Source organism: Eretmochelys imbricata, chromosome 1 (assembly GCF_965152235.1).
Source record: "Eretmochelys imbricata isolate rEreImb1 chromosome 1, rEreImb1.hap1, whole genome shotgun sequence".
Classification (NCBI taxonomy): Eukaryota; Metazoa; Chordata; order Testudines; family Cheloniidae; genus Eretmochelys; species Eretmochelys imbricata.
Window position 1 is genome coordinate 3,119,654 of NC_135572.1, and position 17,693 is coordinate 3,137,346.

The 17,693-nt window shown below is 46.2% G+C and overlaps 1 protein-coding gene across 1 annotated transcript; it reads left to right on the forward strand.

Moving 5' to 3' along the window:
- The first annotated feature begins 7,905 nt into the window (after positions 1-7,905).
- Positions 7,906-8,853, forward strand: LOC144278008 (olfactory receptor 52E4-like). Its single transcript, XM_077839087.1, has one exon. It carries the CDS (start codon positions 7,906-7,908, stop codon positions 8,851-8,853), a length of 948 nt encoding a protein of 315 aa, XP_077695213.1.
- Positions 8,854-17,693: the final 8,840 nt, after the last annotated feature.

The following is a 17,693-nucleotide window of genomic DNA, read 5'->3' on the forward strand; positions in this document are numbered from 1 at the left end:
TCCCTGCTGAAAGGGGCACGGAGAGGAAAGGAAACCCGGTAAATAAACACATGGTAAGGTTCGGGGAGGAGTTGAAAGACACAATGGGTATTGAACAAACCAAACTGTACAAGCAGAAGGCTTGGTATTATAAAAAAATACTTGAAAACACCTACCTGTGATAAAAGATTTGGTGTTATTGTTAAATCTCATGATGCAAAGTTTGAAGCAAATGATAAATCTTACAATAAAGAGCTTGGTACTGACAGTAAATCCTATGAAAAGGTGTAACATGCATGATTTTGGGGAAAAGCTTTTGGACATGCTAGGAGTAGTTATCAAGAAGCTTCTATGGAGATAGGGCTTCTCACCTAACACCTGTAAACCAGCTCAAAGCTTGTCACAGCAGGGAAAACATAATACACCTAGAAAGAACAGGAGTACTTGTGGCACCTTAGAAACTAATAAATTTATTAGAGCATAAGCTTTCATTGGCAACAGCCCACTTCATTGGATGCATAGAATGGAACATAGAGTAAGAAGATAGATAATGTAAAGGAAAAATCTAGCAGGCCTAAACTTCTAGGCCTAAAACTTTGGTCAAGCTCACTTTGTGTATAACTGTCTCTATGAAGCATAAGAGAGTGAGAAAAATTCCATTAAGGGGCAATTGCAACAGCACAGCTTAAAAAATGTAACCACAACCGCTAAAAGTTAAAAAAAAAAAAAACCATTAACTGCAAAAGAAACACCTGTCAATACCAGGAAAAGCTTGTTTTTGCTAAACTCCAAGTAAGGCAAAGCTACCTTTGAAGCTTGCACTAAATGCCAAATAAGGAAAATACTGTTAAAGAAAGTGGGTTTGGCAAATTGTGGTTTTCAGCAATATAAGCTCCTGTATTTCTGTTGATGTCAGAGCAGCTCCAGCTGACTCTCCCTGTAGGTGCCTGCTTAAATAAAGAAGCCTCAGGCTTTGTTCTGGTCCAAACACAATGCATGGTTAATTTTTCCACAACAATATATACATACAGAGAAGGTGGAAGTTGTCATAGAAACTGTGAGAGGCTAATTAATTAAGATGAGCTATTATCAGCATGAGAAAAAAACTTTTTGTAGTGATAATCAAGATGGCCCATTTAGACAGTTGACAAGAAGGTGGGAGGATACTTAACATGTGGAAATAGATTCAATATGTGTAATGATCCAGTCTCTATTCAAAGCCAAGTTACTGGTATCTAGTTTGCATATTAATTCAAGCTCAGCAGTTTGTCGTTGGAGTCTGTTTTTGTGGAAGGGTAAAATGAGGCACATCACTGCATTGCATTGGTGAATATCTGTATTGAGTTACTACCAGTTACAAAAGCACAGTGGTTAGCAATGCTGCAAAGATACAAAGACAGGTTTTCTAGCAACCCAGACAAGCCACACACAACTTTTGAAGAACACATGGGGAAAACACTACAATACTTACAACTCTTGTGAGTTGAATGTTCAAACCTTAAACAGGGCCTCGGGCACGCTGCCTTCGCATTAGTCAGTGACTAACGCACCTGCAGTAAACTCAAGAGGGGAGCTGTGATATTCTGCACCTCAAAGCACCACCCTGGCGTCCTCATAAAGTAACTCCTCACTTAACGTTGTAGTTATAATCCTGAAAAATGTGACTTTATGCAAAACGACGTTAAGTGAATCCAATTGCCCCATAAGAATTAATGTAAATTGGCGGGCGGGGGGCGGTTAGGTGCCAGGATTTTTTTTTTGCCAGACAAAAGTCATTATATACATATACATTATAAGCTTTAAACAATTTTAAACAAAGGGTTTAATATTGTGCACAGCAATGAGTGACTGTGAAGCCTGGGTGAGGTAATGGAGTCAGAGGGTGGGCTATTTCCCAGGGAATTCCTTGCTGCTAAATGAAGAAGTAGCACTCGGCTGAGCCCTCAGGGGTTAGCACGTTGCTGTTACTGTCGTCTCACGCTCTACAAGGCAGCATGGGCGGACGCAGGAGGGAGGAAACACAATAGACGCAGGCCAGGGGCTGCAAACATTTCCCAGCAAAAACCGAACATGATGATGAAGCCCACGCTATCCCACTGGAGAGCGCCACTCCCTCCTCCTGACGGCACCTGCACGGCCGCACAGGCGCTGACTTTCCAAAGTGCTGGGGAGGGGGCGGGGGGGCTGCACGAGTGAAAGAGAGAGACGTGGGTTGCCCCTTTAAGTACGCTGACCCCACTTCCAGTACGCTGCCCTTTTAATCAGATCAACAAGTTCAGACAGGAAGCAGTTGCTTCCAGCAAGCTCCCTCCTTTCTGTGCCTGAGCCCTATCCCCCCTTCTCTGCTTTGTGGAGAGCGGGTACGGAGCAGGGGGGCAGGCGCAAGGGGACATCCTCTCCCCCGCCCCTCCCACCCAGCAAGCAGGAGGCTCCCGGGAGCAGCTCCAAGGCAGAGGGCAGGAGCAGCAGGGCCGTGGGAGGAAGGCCCCCTGAACTGGTGCTGGGCAGCTGCTAAGCCTCATTCCTTGCATGGAATTTAGGGGAGCTGATAGGGGGCCTTCTGCCCTCTCCCTTCTCATCCCCACGAGCAGGGGCTCCTCCTCCAGGGAGCCCTGCAAGCCGTGGACAGAGCCAGCAGGCGAAGGACGTTATAAGGGAGAATTGCGCAATTTTAAACGAGCCTGTTCTCTAATAGATCAGCAACGTAACAAGGACACAGCATGAACCGGGACAACGTCAAGTGAGGCACTGCTGTATGTTCCACGGTGATATGATTCTGATGTGTTTTCTGTAAAGTATGTCACGTATGGTTTCGATGGAAAAGTTTCGATTTGTTAAATAGGATTAGTGTATGTGTGTGCATGTATCATTTTTGTACCTAAAGTTATGCAGATTACCTCTATACCAGCATTTCAAATGTGTTTGTTCCTGGGTAACATCCACCCACAGACTAACAGGCTGCTACTCTGAAACCATCCACAAGGTAGTTTACATCCAGTCTAGCCAGCACATTGTGGATGCACCATTCAAGATAATGGCCCATTAAGAAACACGATAAGCCTTAGAAGAAGTTTATGCCCACCTGATGGACTTTCCTGTGAATGTTCTAGCCAGGATATGAGTGATGACCCCTGTCAAGGTTACTTCCCCACGCTGAACTCTAGGGTACAGATGTGGGGACCTGCATGAAAGACCCCCTGAGCTTATTCTTACCAGCTTAGGTTAAAAACTTCCTCAAGGTACAAATTTTGCCTTGTTCTTGAACCCTATGCTGCCACCACCAAGCGATTGAAACAAAGAACAGGGAAAAAGCCCACTTGAAGACGTCTTCCCCCAAATATCCCCCCAAGCCCTATACCTCCTGTCCTGGGGAAGGCTTGATAATAATATCCTCACCAATTGGTACAGGTGAACACAGACCCAAACCCTTGGATCTTAAGAACAATGAAAAATTAATCAGGTTCTTAAAAGAAAAAAAAATAATTAAAGAAAAGGTAAAAGAATCACCTCTGTAAAATCAGGATGGTAAACACTTTACAGGGTAATCAGATTCAAAACATAGAGAATCCCTCTAGGCAAAACCTTAAGTTACAAAAAGACACAAAAACAGGAGTACACATTCCCTCCAGCACAGCAAATTTTATAAGTCAAAACACAAAGAAAACCTAACACATTTTCTCGCTAGATTGCTTACTAACTTTACAGGAGTTGGAAGGCTTGCATCCTTGATCTCTTCCCGGCAAAGGTATCACACAGACAGACAAAACCCTTTGTCCCCCCTCTCCAGATTTGAAAGAATCTTGTCCCCTCATTGGTCATTTTGGTCAGGTGCCAGTGAGGTTATCTTAGCTTCCTAACCCTTTACAGGTGAAAGGATTTTGCCTCTGGCCAGGGGGGATTTTATAGCACTGTGTACAGAAAGATGGTTATCCTTCCCTTTATATTTATGACAGCCCCTGCTATGAATTATCAAAACATGCAAGGGCACGTGACCAACTTATGTGACACTGGACTCCATCTTGTTTCTGAACTTTTCCACTAACTGCGCTGGGTGCTTTTGCTTGTAATAATGAAGTTCCCTCCACCTGGCAGAAGATATAACTGGGGGAAGTGACATCATCACTTGGACTCACTCCCCCACATCTCAACACCTGGAAACACAATAGGAAAAAAAGGAATGAAGTGTGGCTGTGGTCCCAGGCTACAGGGATTTCTAGCCTGTGTATGAAAGACTGGTGGATGGTTTGTACCATCAGGGTGAGACATGGCTTGACTCAAATCCTGTACAGGGTAGAGAACTTAGACTGCAATTTTGTTGTTTATAACCAACTTTCCACTGTTCGCTATTACTTATAATCTCTAAACATCTATCTTTCTGTACTTAAGAAATCTATTTTATATTTTTACACCTAATACAGTGTGTGTTTTGAAATGAAACACCTGCTCAGGAAATGGGGTTGGTGTATTCTTCACTCCACACTGAGGGAGGGGTGGACTGGAAAATAAAATTCCACTGGTCAGGCTTTTCAGCTGGGCATCATGGTACTGTTCTGGGGTCCTAGCCTGGGAAGCTGGAGGGAATTTGCTGGCACCTCTCTATTGTTGGTTCATGAGTGGCTAGTGAATGCTTTCATGTAACTGCAGCTGGGTGTGTCCCTGTCTATGTATGGCTGTGTAAGTGCAAGACCTGGTGATTATTGCAGCTTGTCAGAGCTTCCCAGTGTGAGAGGGGGCCCAGATTGGTGTGCCAGAAGGGTCAGCAGTACCTCAGTTCCAGGTTACACCCTGGGGAAAGCCATCACACCCACCACATGAACAGGCCCTGCTAGACTGTGAGTACACTTCCCTTTTATCATGAGCTCAATTATTGACGGAGAGACATGTTTACGACAGGGAAGTCAGGATTCCTTGGTTCTGTCTGTCATTCTCTGTGTGACTTTGGCCAAGTCACTCTCCCTGTGAATCAGTTTACCTGTCTGTAAAATGGGGATATGTTCATAGTGACGTTTCTTTGCTAGGTGTTTTAAAGATCCTTCAGTGAAAGGTACTGCACAGTATGATGATAGTTACTGATGAGAATTACTGATCTCTGATCCCTGTGAGCTTGCAGAAAGTGTTTGTATTTCCCCTCAGGCATCTTTCTCCAGATCTGTCTGCCTAATATCTTTCCATTCATCCTGGGAATTTACAGGGCATGAAACCCTATGGAGACCTAAGCATTATCCCTAGTTTTCTTAATCAATGATAATTTTTAAATATACACAAATTCACAGAGCAGCCAATTCCTCTCTAACTCAGCACAGAGCCCAAGAGTTCTTATCTCTCTTTGGGAAGGTCCCTTAATTACTGTTTACTCCTAAAGCTGGATAAATAGCATAGAAGGGCAGAAATGAAAAGAGACATTGGCTAGAGTGTCTCTGGTGTCCAACCTGTTTGCATCCAGGTGCCGTTTCTCTGCTAGAGGCTGAACTCTCCCCACTGGGACTACACAGAGCTATATTATAAATGGTGCACACCCCGGTGTTTGCTCTCGGTGTGGGATGTTGCTGCAGAGGTGGAGTGAGAGAGGTGTGGGATACAGCTACCTGAGAGGGAAGACACTTCGGTCTCAGAATTCACAGGTACCATCTCTTGCTGAGGGGCTCACCTGCTCAACAAACCCAGTGTAACATAGGCATGATGGGAGAGAAAGTCTGTGGTCCTTTCCGCTCTGCATGGCCATTAAACATCCCAGAGCCCTTGCCATGGGGTATGAGTTTGCTCCATTATCATCAGCCAAAATGTGCCTCTTTTCTCTACCTCCCCAGCTGATGATCTCCAGCCCCAAGGTGGCTGCATTTCAGTGGCACAGTGTAACCTTCAGGATGAAAGTTGTTTGTAGATGGACAATGCAAGGTCAAATTATGAGGCCATGGCCTGTAGTTTGCTCAGGCCTCACTAAGACAAAACTCCCATTGGAGTAAGGACTCAGTAAAGACCTCAGGAGCCAGCTGTCTGTAAATGCACAGATACTTCCTCCTCCTCCTCTTGCATTTCAGGGCTCTGGCTGTTAACGGGGGATGGGTGGGTTGGGGACAGACTGTTATCTGACTTCTATCTGCTATAAGGCATGGAGGTGTGAGGGCTCCTCACTGGAACAATTCTAAGAATGTTTCAACATGGGCAAGACATGTTTTATCCTAGCTTCATTCGAGAAGTTGGACGAACTGTTGTGCCTGAAACTTTCAAAAAAAACAATTCAGCTCGAAGCAGACACCCTGCATGGGAAATTTCAGGCCAAAAGATTAAAGTTTGGCAAATGTATAAGCAAATGAAAATGTGGTCTCCTAATTGAAGTCAGACAGCCTTAACTAACGGTGGTGCTACCAGTGATTTTCTATTTCTTCCAGATCATTGATGAAAATGTTGAATAGTATCAGGTCTGGAACTGATCCCTGGAGAACCCCACTAGCAAAAGCCCCATACACTGACAATGGCCCATTGACAACTGCTTTCTGAGTTCAGTCAGTTAGCCAGTTTTTAGTCCATTTAACATGTGCTCTGTTGATATTGTATATTGTTCATTTTTTATCTGAATATTTTCCCCTACTAAATAAAATACCTCACAGAAACCTAAGTCTGTTGCATCTGCGTGATTCCCTTCATCAACCAAACATACACTCTCATTAAAGGATGAAATCAGGTTTATTTCACAAGATCAGTTTTTCATAAACCATGTGGTTGACTGGCATTAATTATATTCCTAGACTTCTTTTAACCAATCCCATATCAGCTTCCTAACCTTGCACATCTGTTTTTTAAATATTCTCTTTATTTTTTTCATAGTGTATGTTTCACACAGAACTGTCTTGTATTTGCCTTTTTTTTTTCATTTTTTGGCTCTGTTGCTGCCTGATTGTCTACTTCTGGTTCCAAAAGAGACGTGCTGTTGATTGGTCAGTTCATAAGTCTGGTGTTTGTAACTCTAAAGTTCCACTGTAGATCACTGTTTAAAGCAGTGGTCCCCAACCTTTCTGTGGGAATATTCCCAGAAGACTGTGGCGGGCGCCAGACACCCCACCGCCGAAACACCGCTGAGAAGTGGCAGCGGCAAGAAGTGTTGCCGCTTCTTGGCGGCATTCCGGAGGGCGGTTCTTTGGCGGCCAAGCTCGGCGGCGGCATTTCTGTGGCACTGTGTCCTGCGGGCGCACGCAACTGCCCCAGCGGGTGCCATTGTGCCACGGGCACTACGTTGGGGACCTCTGGTTTAAAGCCTCCCTTGACTGCTAATGGACTCAAAGGTGTTTCAGCACTTCAGGAGATATGAGTACTTCATACTGCTTCTTTCTGAATGAAAAACAAAAATATTTCTCGAACACATCTACTTGAACACATGCAAAAGTTACAAGTTTCCTTTGTAATTAGTTCTAAAGCTTTTATAAGATTTCTTTTGTTCTTAATATTCTTAATAACCTCCTTTTTGTTATCCTTAGCCCTGCCCAGCATGGCTTTTTCCCTGATGTTTTTGATGTCCCTTATCAATTTTCACAATTTCCTATTTGTATTATTTGCTACTTTCCATTTCCCACATTTGTTATATGTTGCTGCTGGTGCCTATTAAAGCTTCCCACACCATAATGGGGAAAAATTATTGACACATGGAGCACCATAAAATATGGACTTGGCATTAGTAGGGTCAGTTGTTCATAATTAATTTATCTGAATAATGAAAATGTCATGTATCAGTGTGTGAAGAGCGACCAATCTGCTTCGCCCATGAGAACAGCCCCCAGTAGTGCATGTAGTGTCTCTTATTAACATTGTCTCTCCATCCAGGCATTTGTATTGTGACCCTCACCCTAGACAGATACAGGAAGTCAGGGGGACGTACGGTACACGCAGGAGACACCGTTCTGCCTCAGAGTTGGACACCTTCTTCCCTACTCCATGTCAGATTCCAACACAACTCACTTCACCAACCCCTCCACCTTCATCCTGCTGGGCATTCCTGGCCTGGAGGAAGCCCATGTCTGGCTCTCCATCCCATTCTGCACCATGTATGCTATAGCCGTCTTTGGGAACTTCACCATCCTGTTCATCGTGAAGACGGAGCTGAGCCTCCATGTTCCCATGTACTATTTCCTCTGCATGCTGGCCATCACCGACCTGGTCCTGTCCACGTCCACCCTGCCCAAAATGCTGAGCATCTTCTGGTTGAATTCCAGGGAGATCGATTTCAGTGCCTGCCTCACCCAGCTGTACTTGATTCACTGCTTCTCAGGAATGGAGTCTGGGATCTTTGTGGCCATGGCTGTTGATCGCTACGTGGCCATCTGCCATCCCCTGAGACATTCCACCATCCTGACAAACCCTATGGTGGCCAAGATCGGCCTGGCCGTGGTGCTGCGGGGTGTCATGCTCACACTGCCCTATCCCTTCCTAGTGAGGCAATGGTCATACTGCAAAACCAACATCATCCCCCATACACACTGCGAGCACATGGCCGTGGTGAAGCTGGCCTGCGCCGACACCCGTGTCAGCAGTTACTATGGCCTCTTTGTGCTATTGTGTGTGCTTTGTGTCGATGTGTTTTTTATTGCAGTGTCCTATACCCAGATCCTCAGGGCCATCTTCAGCCTCCCTACAAAGGATGCTCGGCTCAAGACATTTGGGACTTGCTTCTCCCACCTCTGTGTCATCTTAGCCTTCTACCTCCCACGTCTCTTCTCATCCCTCATGTCCCGGTTTGGCCAGAATGTGGCTGTGCATTTCCATGTTCTCATTGCCAATGTGTACCTCCTGGTTTCCCCCATGATAAACCCCATCATCTACGGAGTGAGGACCAAACAGATCCAAGACAGGCTGCTTCATCTCTTTACTCATAAGGGAACCTAAATTTTCTCCTGGTGCTCTGGCTCTCAGACCAAGCTCTGTACCCAGCTGGCTGGTGACGTGGTGCTGAGCCCTCTTCCCTGAATTACTGACTGGACAGTCAAAGTGACATTAAAGCCTTTCCTGACTTTACTGTGTTGTGTCAGTGTGACAAACTGGGGAATCAGTCTGTGTACATCTCATTCACACATAGGGTTGCCACATTCTAATTGTAATTATAATTGTAACTGGACACCTGAGGCCTTGTCCCTGACCTGTCCCTTTGCCCAAGGACCCACCCCTGCTCCACATCTTCCCTCAAGGCCCAACCCACTTCTCTGCCTTTTCCCACAATGTCATGCTTCTGTCACTTTCTCCCCCATCCCCTGTCACTCGCTGTGTTATCTTCACCTCCCTCCCGCACAGTCCTGCCCTGCTGGAAACTTTATGATTTCCTGAACATGATTATCCTATTCGTGTGCATATGTCATTGCTGTATCTGAAGTTGTGAATATTGACTATATATCTGTATTTCAAAATGTAGTTACGCCTAGGGAATCCCCACTAGACAATATGCTTTCAGACTATATAGCTGAGTGGGGAAGGGCCTATACAGGGCAATGAGCCATTAGGAAAAACAATAGGCCTTAACAGAAATTTATCCTCCACCTGAGGAGCCTTCCTCAGGATGCTACAGACAGGCTCCATGTAATGGCTGCCATGATTTTACAAGAACATGTGATGTGGCCACATGCCTCTAGACTCAATCTTGGGATGTCAGTGCTTTTCCACAGACCAGTCCGGGAACCTCGCTTTAAAATAAATGGTTCCCGCCATACGCAAAAGCTATATAAGGCAGGGAGTGACATCGTCTAGGTTTGTTCACTCCCCTCCCAGAAGACTCCTGGACACACCAGAGGAACAAAGACTGAACTGGGGGAAGTGCTGGACCCAGGCTAAAGGGATGTTTAGCCTGTGAATGGAACACCTGGGGCTTCCAAGCTGTAAAGCAAGTGCAGCTGGCCCCATAAGAATCTGCTACCTGCTTGTATCATCTCTTAGGGTGAGAATATGTTATTTATAACTAATCTGTTTCGCATTTTCAGTTTAGTTTCTGTATTTTATTTTCTAGGTTATCTGCTTTAATCTCTTTACTATCCCTTATAATCACTTAAAATCTATCTTTTGTAGTTAATAAATTTGTTTTACTTTATCTAAACCAGTATGGGAGTCATAATTCAGGGGCAAAAGGCTGCTATATATTCCTCTCCATATTGAGAGTGGGGGCAAATTTTATGAGCTTGCGATGTACAGTTCCCTGTGCAAGCAAGATCGTATAATTTTGGGTTTATGCTCCAGAGAGGGTTTGTGCCTGAGAAGCTGGATGGTGCCCAAGGTTCAGCCTTCCCAGGCAGGGGCTGGCCAGAGAGCCTGTCTATGTCTGACAGCTCAGTGTGTCCCTACCCATAAGTATACTGGTGAAAGTGCAGGCTGAAGCTTGGGGGACTTTACAGCTTGCCACAGCTGTACAGTAAGAGGGAGCCCAGGCTGGTGGGTGGGGGGGCTGAGTGGTACCCCAGTTCCAGGTGACACTCTGGGGGAAGCCATCACAGCTGTATAAAAGCAGCTGAGGTTTGGAATCAGGGTTGTGAGGCAGGCGGCGGATATTGTGCATCATACAGCTCGTGGGCCCTAAAGCTCAGTTGCAAAATCCTGAAAGAAAAGACCATTGTGTGGCTTATTTCTTTAGCTTTCAGCTCCTTTTGGCTCCTCCTGGCTGGGGGTCTGTAGCAGGCAGGGTTCCTGCAATGGGGATGGGCTGAGAGCCCTTTTCCCTGAGCCAGGCCTCGGGGGTATGACAAGGGATCAGGTATGAAGATAGGAGGACAACAGCTGGGAGAGGTGGAAGGATAAGCTGGAAATGAGGGATGCTAGACAGAGGATGGGGTAGCTTTAGTAACTGATAGAGAGGGAGATAGGGGGAGCCTATACAGAAAGGATGGACTCCACCTAAACTGAAATGGAACCAGATTTCTTGGGTGGTGGCAGCATTACCAGCCTGGAGTGGCAAGTTTTATTTTTTGGAGTCCTTGCGGACCCTCACCTTCTGCACTCAAAGTGCCAGAGTGGGGAATCAGACTTGACACCATCCAAGATCTTTCCCCGCTGTCAAGAAACAAACATGCGCTGTCACACCACAAATATTGCTTAAATTACACTTAAAATGTTCCCATTTTCTCCAACTGTCTATTTTTTGGGGGAATGGCAGTACCCCAGTGTGGCCAGTTAGTCCCATCTGTCTGTGAGGGGCATTCCTTTGCCTACAATGGGGTTTGGGCCATGTTACCAGGTAGGGCCATATAGGCTGTTACACACAGATGCGGATTCTCCTGGGAATGCTTTGGTCTTCCCAGATCTCCCCAGGGTTGCACTTTTCTAGGACCTTTTTCCAAGAACACTTTTTGAGGAGCTGCTCCTTTACATGTGCCGAATGATAAAAGCAACTGCTGCTCTTAAGCAGCCATTTTATTGCTGTGTTCTCCTGGGCTGTATCTCCTTCTCTTCTGACTGGTAAGTAATCTTAGCTCCTGTTTACTTACTCTTTAGTATGTCTAAGGGTGGCCGACTCTCACAAAATTAAATACCATCCATGAAGTTCATTTCAGTGATGTTTAATCTCTCAAATCCTTCCAACTTAATTATTTGTATTTATCCCAACTATTTGTATAAACCCTTCAGTGCACATTAACCCAAACCAATCTGAACAATTTGTAATTGAAAATGTATTATAGATCCATGCTGCTAACATCCATCCTTTACTCTATATAGTGACTTTTTAAGAGATATTTAAAGTTTGGTACCTCAGCTACTTTTGAGTCATCATTAATTTCATTGCCCTCTTCACTAATTAATGCACAGGCTTTTTCTCTAATACTATTTTCCCCCTTGACAAACTTTGAAGTTAGTGGTGAAAGATCAAGTTACAACACATCATTTGAAAATTTCCTTCATGATGAATTAGAAAGATCTCCAAAAATATCACAGCAAAGAATAACTGAGAGCAGCAGTTCTCATCCAGGGGTGCGAGGCCCCCTGGGGTCCATGAGCTGGTTTCAGAGGGTCCACCAAGCAGGGCCAGAGTTAGACTCGCCAGGGCTCAGGGCAGAAAGCCAAAGTCCAGCTGTTCAGAGATGAAGCCTGGGGCTCTGAGTCCTGCCATCTGGGGCTGAAGTTGAAGCCTGAGCAATTTTGCTTTGCGGGGCTCGCTGTGCCATGGGGGCCCAAACAATAGTAGGAAGGTGATATGGAAGGGGGGGGTTCAGCTGCTGTGACCTGCACTGGATGTGCCATGTTTGTCTTTCTTCCACAGGACAGAAGTGACTTTGTCTGTACAAAGTGCAAGCTGGTCTCCATATTGGAAGAGAAGATTGAAGGTCTGGAGCAACAGATAACGACCCTGCGTTGCATACGAGAAACTGAGGATTTTCTGGACAAAACTCAGGATAGGCTTCTAGGGGCACAAAGCTCCAAAGATATAGAGCAGGTTGCACAGAGGAGCCAAGAGGCCAGTGAAGAAGCTTGGCAACATGTGACCTCCAGAAGAGGTAAGCGGAATGTCCGGGTTCCAGTAACACAGACACAGGTAACTAACCGCTTTCATGTTCTCTCCACAGGTACCGTTGCGGAGAGTGGACAAGATGATATGTCTGGGGCGAGAAAGCAGAAGGAGACTCCGCTGGTTGGAAGGCATGAGATGTGATGTCCTGAGGTTGGGGGTTCCACGACCACCACTCCCAAGAGGAGAAGGCGGGTGGTGGTGGTCGGGGACTCTCTCCTCCGGGGGACTGAGTCATCTATCTGCCGCCCTCACCGGGAAAACCGAGAAGTCTGCTGCTTGCCAGGGGCTAAGATTCGCGATGTGACGGAGAGACTGCCGAGACTCATCAAGCCCTCGGATCGCTACCCCTTCCTGCTTCTCCACATGGGCACCAATGATACTGCCAAGAATGACCTTGAGCGGATCACTGCGGACTACGTGGCTCTGGGAAGAAGGATAAAGGAGTTTGAGGCGCAAGTGGTGTTCTCGTCCATCCTCCCCGTGGAAGGAAAAGGCCTGGGTAGGGACCGTCGAATCGTGGAAGTCAACGAATGGCTACGCAGGTGGTGTCGGAGAGAAGGCTTTGGATTCTTTGACCATGGGATGGTGTTCCATGAAGGAGGAGTGCTGGGCAGAGACGGCCTCCATCTTACGAAGAGAGGGAAGAGCATCTTTGCCAGCAGGCTGGCTAACCTAGTGAGGAGAGCTTTAAACTAGGTTCACCGGCGGAAGGAGACCAAAGCCCTGAGGTAAGTGGGAAAGCGGGATACCGGGAGGAAGCACAGGCAGGAATGTCTGTGAGGGGAGTGCTCCTGCCTCATACTGGGAATGAGGGGCGATCAACAGGTTATCTCAAGTGTTTATATACAAATGCACAAAGCCTTGGAAACAAGCAGGGAGAACTGGAGGTCCTGGTGATGTCAAGGAACTATGATGTGATTGGAATAACAGAGAATTGGTGGGATAACTCACATGACTGGAGTACTGTCATGGATGGTTATAAACTGTTCAGGAAGGACAGGCAGGGCAGAAAAGGTGGGGGAGTTGCACTGTATGTAAGGGAGCAGTATGACTGCTCAGAGCTCCGGTACGAAACTGTAGAAAAACCTGAGTGTCTCTGGATTAAGTTTAGAAGTGTGTGCAACAAGAGTGATGTAGTGGTGGGAGTCTGCTATAGACCACCAGACCAGGAGGATGAGGTAGATGAGGCTTTCTTCCGGCAGCTCACAGAAGCTACTAGATCGCATGCCCAGATTCTCATGGGTGACTTTAATTTTCCTGATATCTGTTGGGAGAGCAAAACAGCAGTGCATAGACAATCCAGGAAGTTTTTGGAAAGCATAGGGGACAATTTCCTGGCGCAAGTGCTAGAGGAGCCAACTGGGGGGGTGCTTTTCTTGACCTGCTGCTCACAAACCAGGTAGAATTAGTGGGGGAAGCAAAAGTGGATGGGAATCTGGGAGGCAGTGACCATGAGTTGGTTGAGTTCAGGATCCTGACGCAGGGAAGAAAGGTAAGCAGCAGGATACGGACCCTGGACTTCAGGAAAGCAGACTTCAACTCCCTCAGGGAACGGATAGCCAGGATCCCCTGGGGGACTAACTTGAAGGGGAAAGGAGTCCAGGAGAGCTGGCTGTATTTCAAGGAATCCCTGTTGAGGTTACAGGGACAAACCATCCCGATGAGTCGAAAGAATAGTAAATATGGCAGGCGACCAGCTTGGCTTAATAGTGAAATCCTAGCGGATCTTAAACATAAAAAAGAAGCTTACAAGAAGTGGAAGGTTGGACATATGACCAGGGAAGAGTATAAAAATATTGCTCGGGCATGTAGGAATGATATCAGGAGGGCCAAATCGCACCTGGAGCTGCAGCTAGCAAGAGATGTCAAGAGTAACAAGAAGGGTTTCTTCAGGTATGTTGGCAACAAGAAAGCCAAGGAAAGTGTGGGCCCCTTACTGAATGAGGGAGGCAACCTAGTGACAGAGGATGTGGAAAAAGCTAATGTACTCAATGCTTTTTTTGCCTCTGTCTTCACTAACAAGGTCAGCTCCCAGACTGCTGCGCTGGGCATCACAAAATGGGGAAGAGATGGACAGCCCTCTGTGGAGATAGAGGTGGTTAGGGACTATTTAGAAAAGCTGGACGTGCACAAGTCCATGGGGCCGGACGAGTTGCATCCGAGAGTGCTGAAGGAATTGGCGGCTGTGATTGCAGAGCCATTGGCCATTATCTTTGAAAACTCGTGGCGAACCGGGGAAGTCCCGGATGACTGGAAAAAGGCTAATGTAGTGCCAATCTTTAAAAAAGGGAAGAAGGAGGATCCTGGGAACTACAGGCCAGTCAGCCTCACCTCAGTCCCTGGAAAAATCATGGAGCAGGTCCTCAAAGAATCAATCCTGATGCACTTGCATGAGAGGGAAGTGATCAGGAACAGCCAGCATGGATTCACCAAGGGAAAGTCATGCCTGACTAATCTAATCGCCTTCTATGATGACATTACTGGTTCTGTGGATGAAGGGAAACCAGTGGATGTATTGTTTCTTGACTTTAGCAAAGCTTTTGACACGGTCTCCCACAGTATTCTTCTCAGCAAGTTAAGGAAGTATGGGCTGGATGAATGCACTATAAGGTGGGTAGAAAGCTGGCTAGATTGTCGGGCTCAACGGGTAGTGATCAATGGCTCCATGTCTAGTTGGCAGCCGGTATCAAGTGGAGTGCCCCAAGGGTCGGTCCTGGGGCCGGTTTTGTTCAATATCTTCATAAATGATCTGGAGGATGGTGTGGATTACACTCTCAGCAAATTTGCGGATGATACTAAACTGGGAGGAGTGGTAGATACGCTGGAGGGGAGGGATAGGATACAGAAGGACCTAGACAAATTGGAGGATTGGGCCAAAAGAAATCTGATGAGGTTCAATAAGGATAAGTGCAGAGTCCTGCACTTAGGATGGAAGAATCCAATGCACCGCTACAGACTAGGGACCGAATGGCTAGGCAACAGTTCTGCGGAAAAGGACCTAGGGGTGACAGTGGACGAGAAGCTGGATATGAGTCAGCAGTGTGCCCTTGTTGCCAAGAAGGCCAATGGCATTTTGGGATATATAAGTAGGGGCATAGCGAGCAGATCGAGGGACGTGATCGTTCCCCTCTATTCGACATTGGTGAGGCCTCATCTGGAGTCCTGTGTCCAGTTTTGGGCCCCACACTACAAGAAGGATGTGGATAAATTGGAGAGAGTCCAGCGAAGGGCAACAAAAATGATTAGGGGTCTAGAACACATGACTTATGAGGAGAGGCTGAGGGAGCTGGGATTGTTTAGCCTGAAGAAGAGAAGAATGAGGGGGGATTTGATAGCTGCTTTCAACTACCTGAAAGGGGGTTCCAAAGAGGATGGCTCTAGACTGTTCTCAATGGTAGCAGATGACAGAACGAGGAGTAATGGTCTCAAGTTGCAGTGGGGGAGGTTTAGATTGGATATTAGGAAAAACTTTTTCACTAAGAGGGTGGTGAAACACTGGAATGTGTTACCTAGGGAGGTGGTAGAATCTCCTTCCTTAGAGTTTTTTAAGGACAGGCTTGACAAAGCCCTGGCTGGGATGATTTAACTGGGAATTGGTCCTGCTTCGAGCAGGGGGTTGGACTAGATGACCTTCAGGGGTCCCTTCCAACCCTGATATTCTATGATTCTATGAATTGCCCTACTTGCTATCCCCTAATGCTGGCTCTGGCTTTTATATGCAGGAAACCAGTTCTGGTGGCATTGGTGAACTGTGGAGTTTTTATAGTATACTTGGGGGAAGGATTTAGAGTAGCAGCCGCGTTAGTCTGTAGCTGCAAAGAGATCAGGAGTACTAGTGGTACGTTAAAGACTAACAAATTTATTTGAGCATAAGCTTTCATGAGCTACAGCTCACTTCATCGGATGCATGCCGTGGAAAATACAGTACAGAGATTTTATATACGCAGAGGACATGAAACAATGGGTGTTACCATACGCACAGTAACGAGAGTGATCAGGTAAGGTGAGCTATTACCAGCACGAGAGAGAGAGAAAGAGAGAGAGAGAGACAGAGAAAACTTTTGTAGTGATAATCAAGGTGGGCCATTTCCAGCGGTTGACAAGAACGTGTGAGGAAAAGTCGGGGGGGGGTGTGGGATGGGAATAAACATGGGGAAATAGTTTTACTTTGGATAATGACCCATCCACTCCCAGTCTTTATTCAAGTCTAATGTAATGATGTTCAGTTTGCAAATTAATTCCAATTCAGCAGTCTCTCATTGGAATCTTTTTTTGAAGTTTTTTTGTTGAAGAATTGCAACTTTTAGGTCTGTAATTGTGTGACCAGAAAGATTGAAGTGTTCTCCGACTGGTTTTTGAATATTATAATTCCTGATATCTGATTTGTGTCCATTTATTCTTTTACGTAGAGACTGTCCAGTTTGGCCAATGTACATGGCAGAGGGGCATTGCTGGCACATGATGGCATATATCACATTGGTAGATGTGCTGGTGAACAAGCCTCTGATAGTGTGGCTGATCTGATTAGGCCCGATGATGGTGTCCCCTGAATAGATATGTGGACACAGTTGGCAACAGGCTTTGTGGCAAGGATAGGTTCTTGGGTTAGTGTTTTTGTTGTGTGGTGTGTGGTTGCTGGAGAGTATTTGCTTCAGGTTGGGGGGCTGTCTGTAAGCAAGGACTGGCCTGCCTCCCAAGATCTTGAATAGGCTTGAATAAACACTGGGAGTGGATGTGTCATTACACAAAGCAAAACTATTTCCCCATGTTTCTTTCCCCCTCCCCCACTGTTCCTCAGACGTTCTTGTCAACTGCTGGAAATGGCCCACCTTGATTATTACTACAAAAGGTTTTTTTTCTCTCCTGCAGGGAATAGCTCACCTTACCTGATCACTCTGGTTACAGTGTGTATGATAACACCCATTGTTCCATGTTCTCTGTGTATATAAATCTCCCCACTGTATTTTCCACTGAATGCATTCAATGAAGTGAGCTGTAGCTCACGAAAGCTTATACATTTGTTAGTCTCTAAGGTGCCACAAGTCCTCCTTTTTGTTTTTGGGGGGAAGAAGGGACTCAGAAAGAAAAAAGATTGAGAACCCCTGACCTAGAGATCATCCAACCGTTGTGCTGGCCCGATCTGTGCTGGAAACCACTTCAAGCCGGGGGTGCTGCACCCCCAGCATCCCTAGTTCCAGTGCCTATAACTTATTTCTACAGACAAACAAAGCTAGAGAACCATAGA

Coding starts and splice junctions, on each gene's coding strand:
- LOC144278008 (XM_077839087.1), top strand. CDS start 7,906: ATGTCAGATTCCAACACAACTCACTTCACCAACCCCTCCACCTTCATC.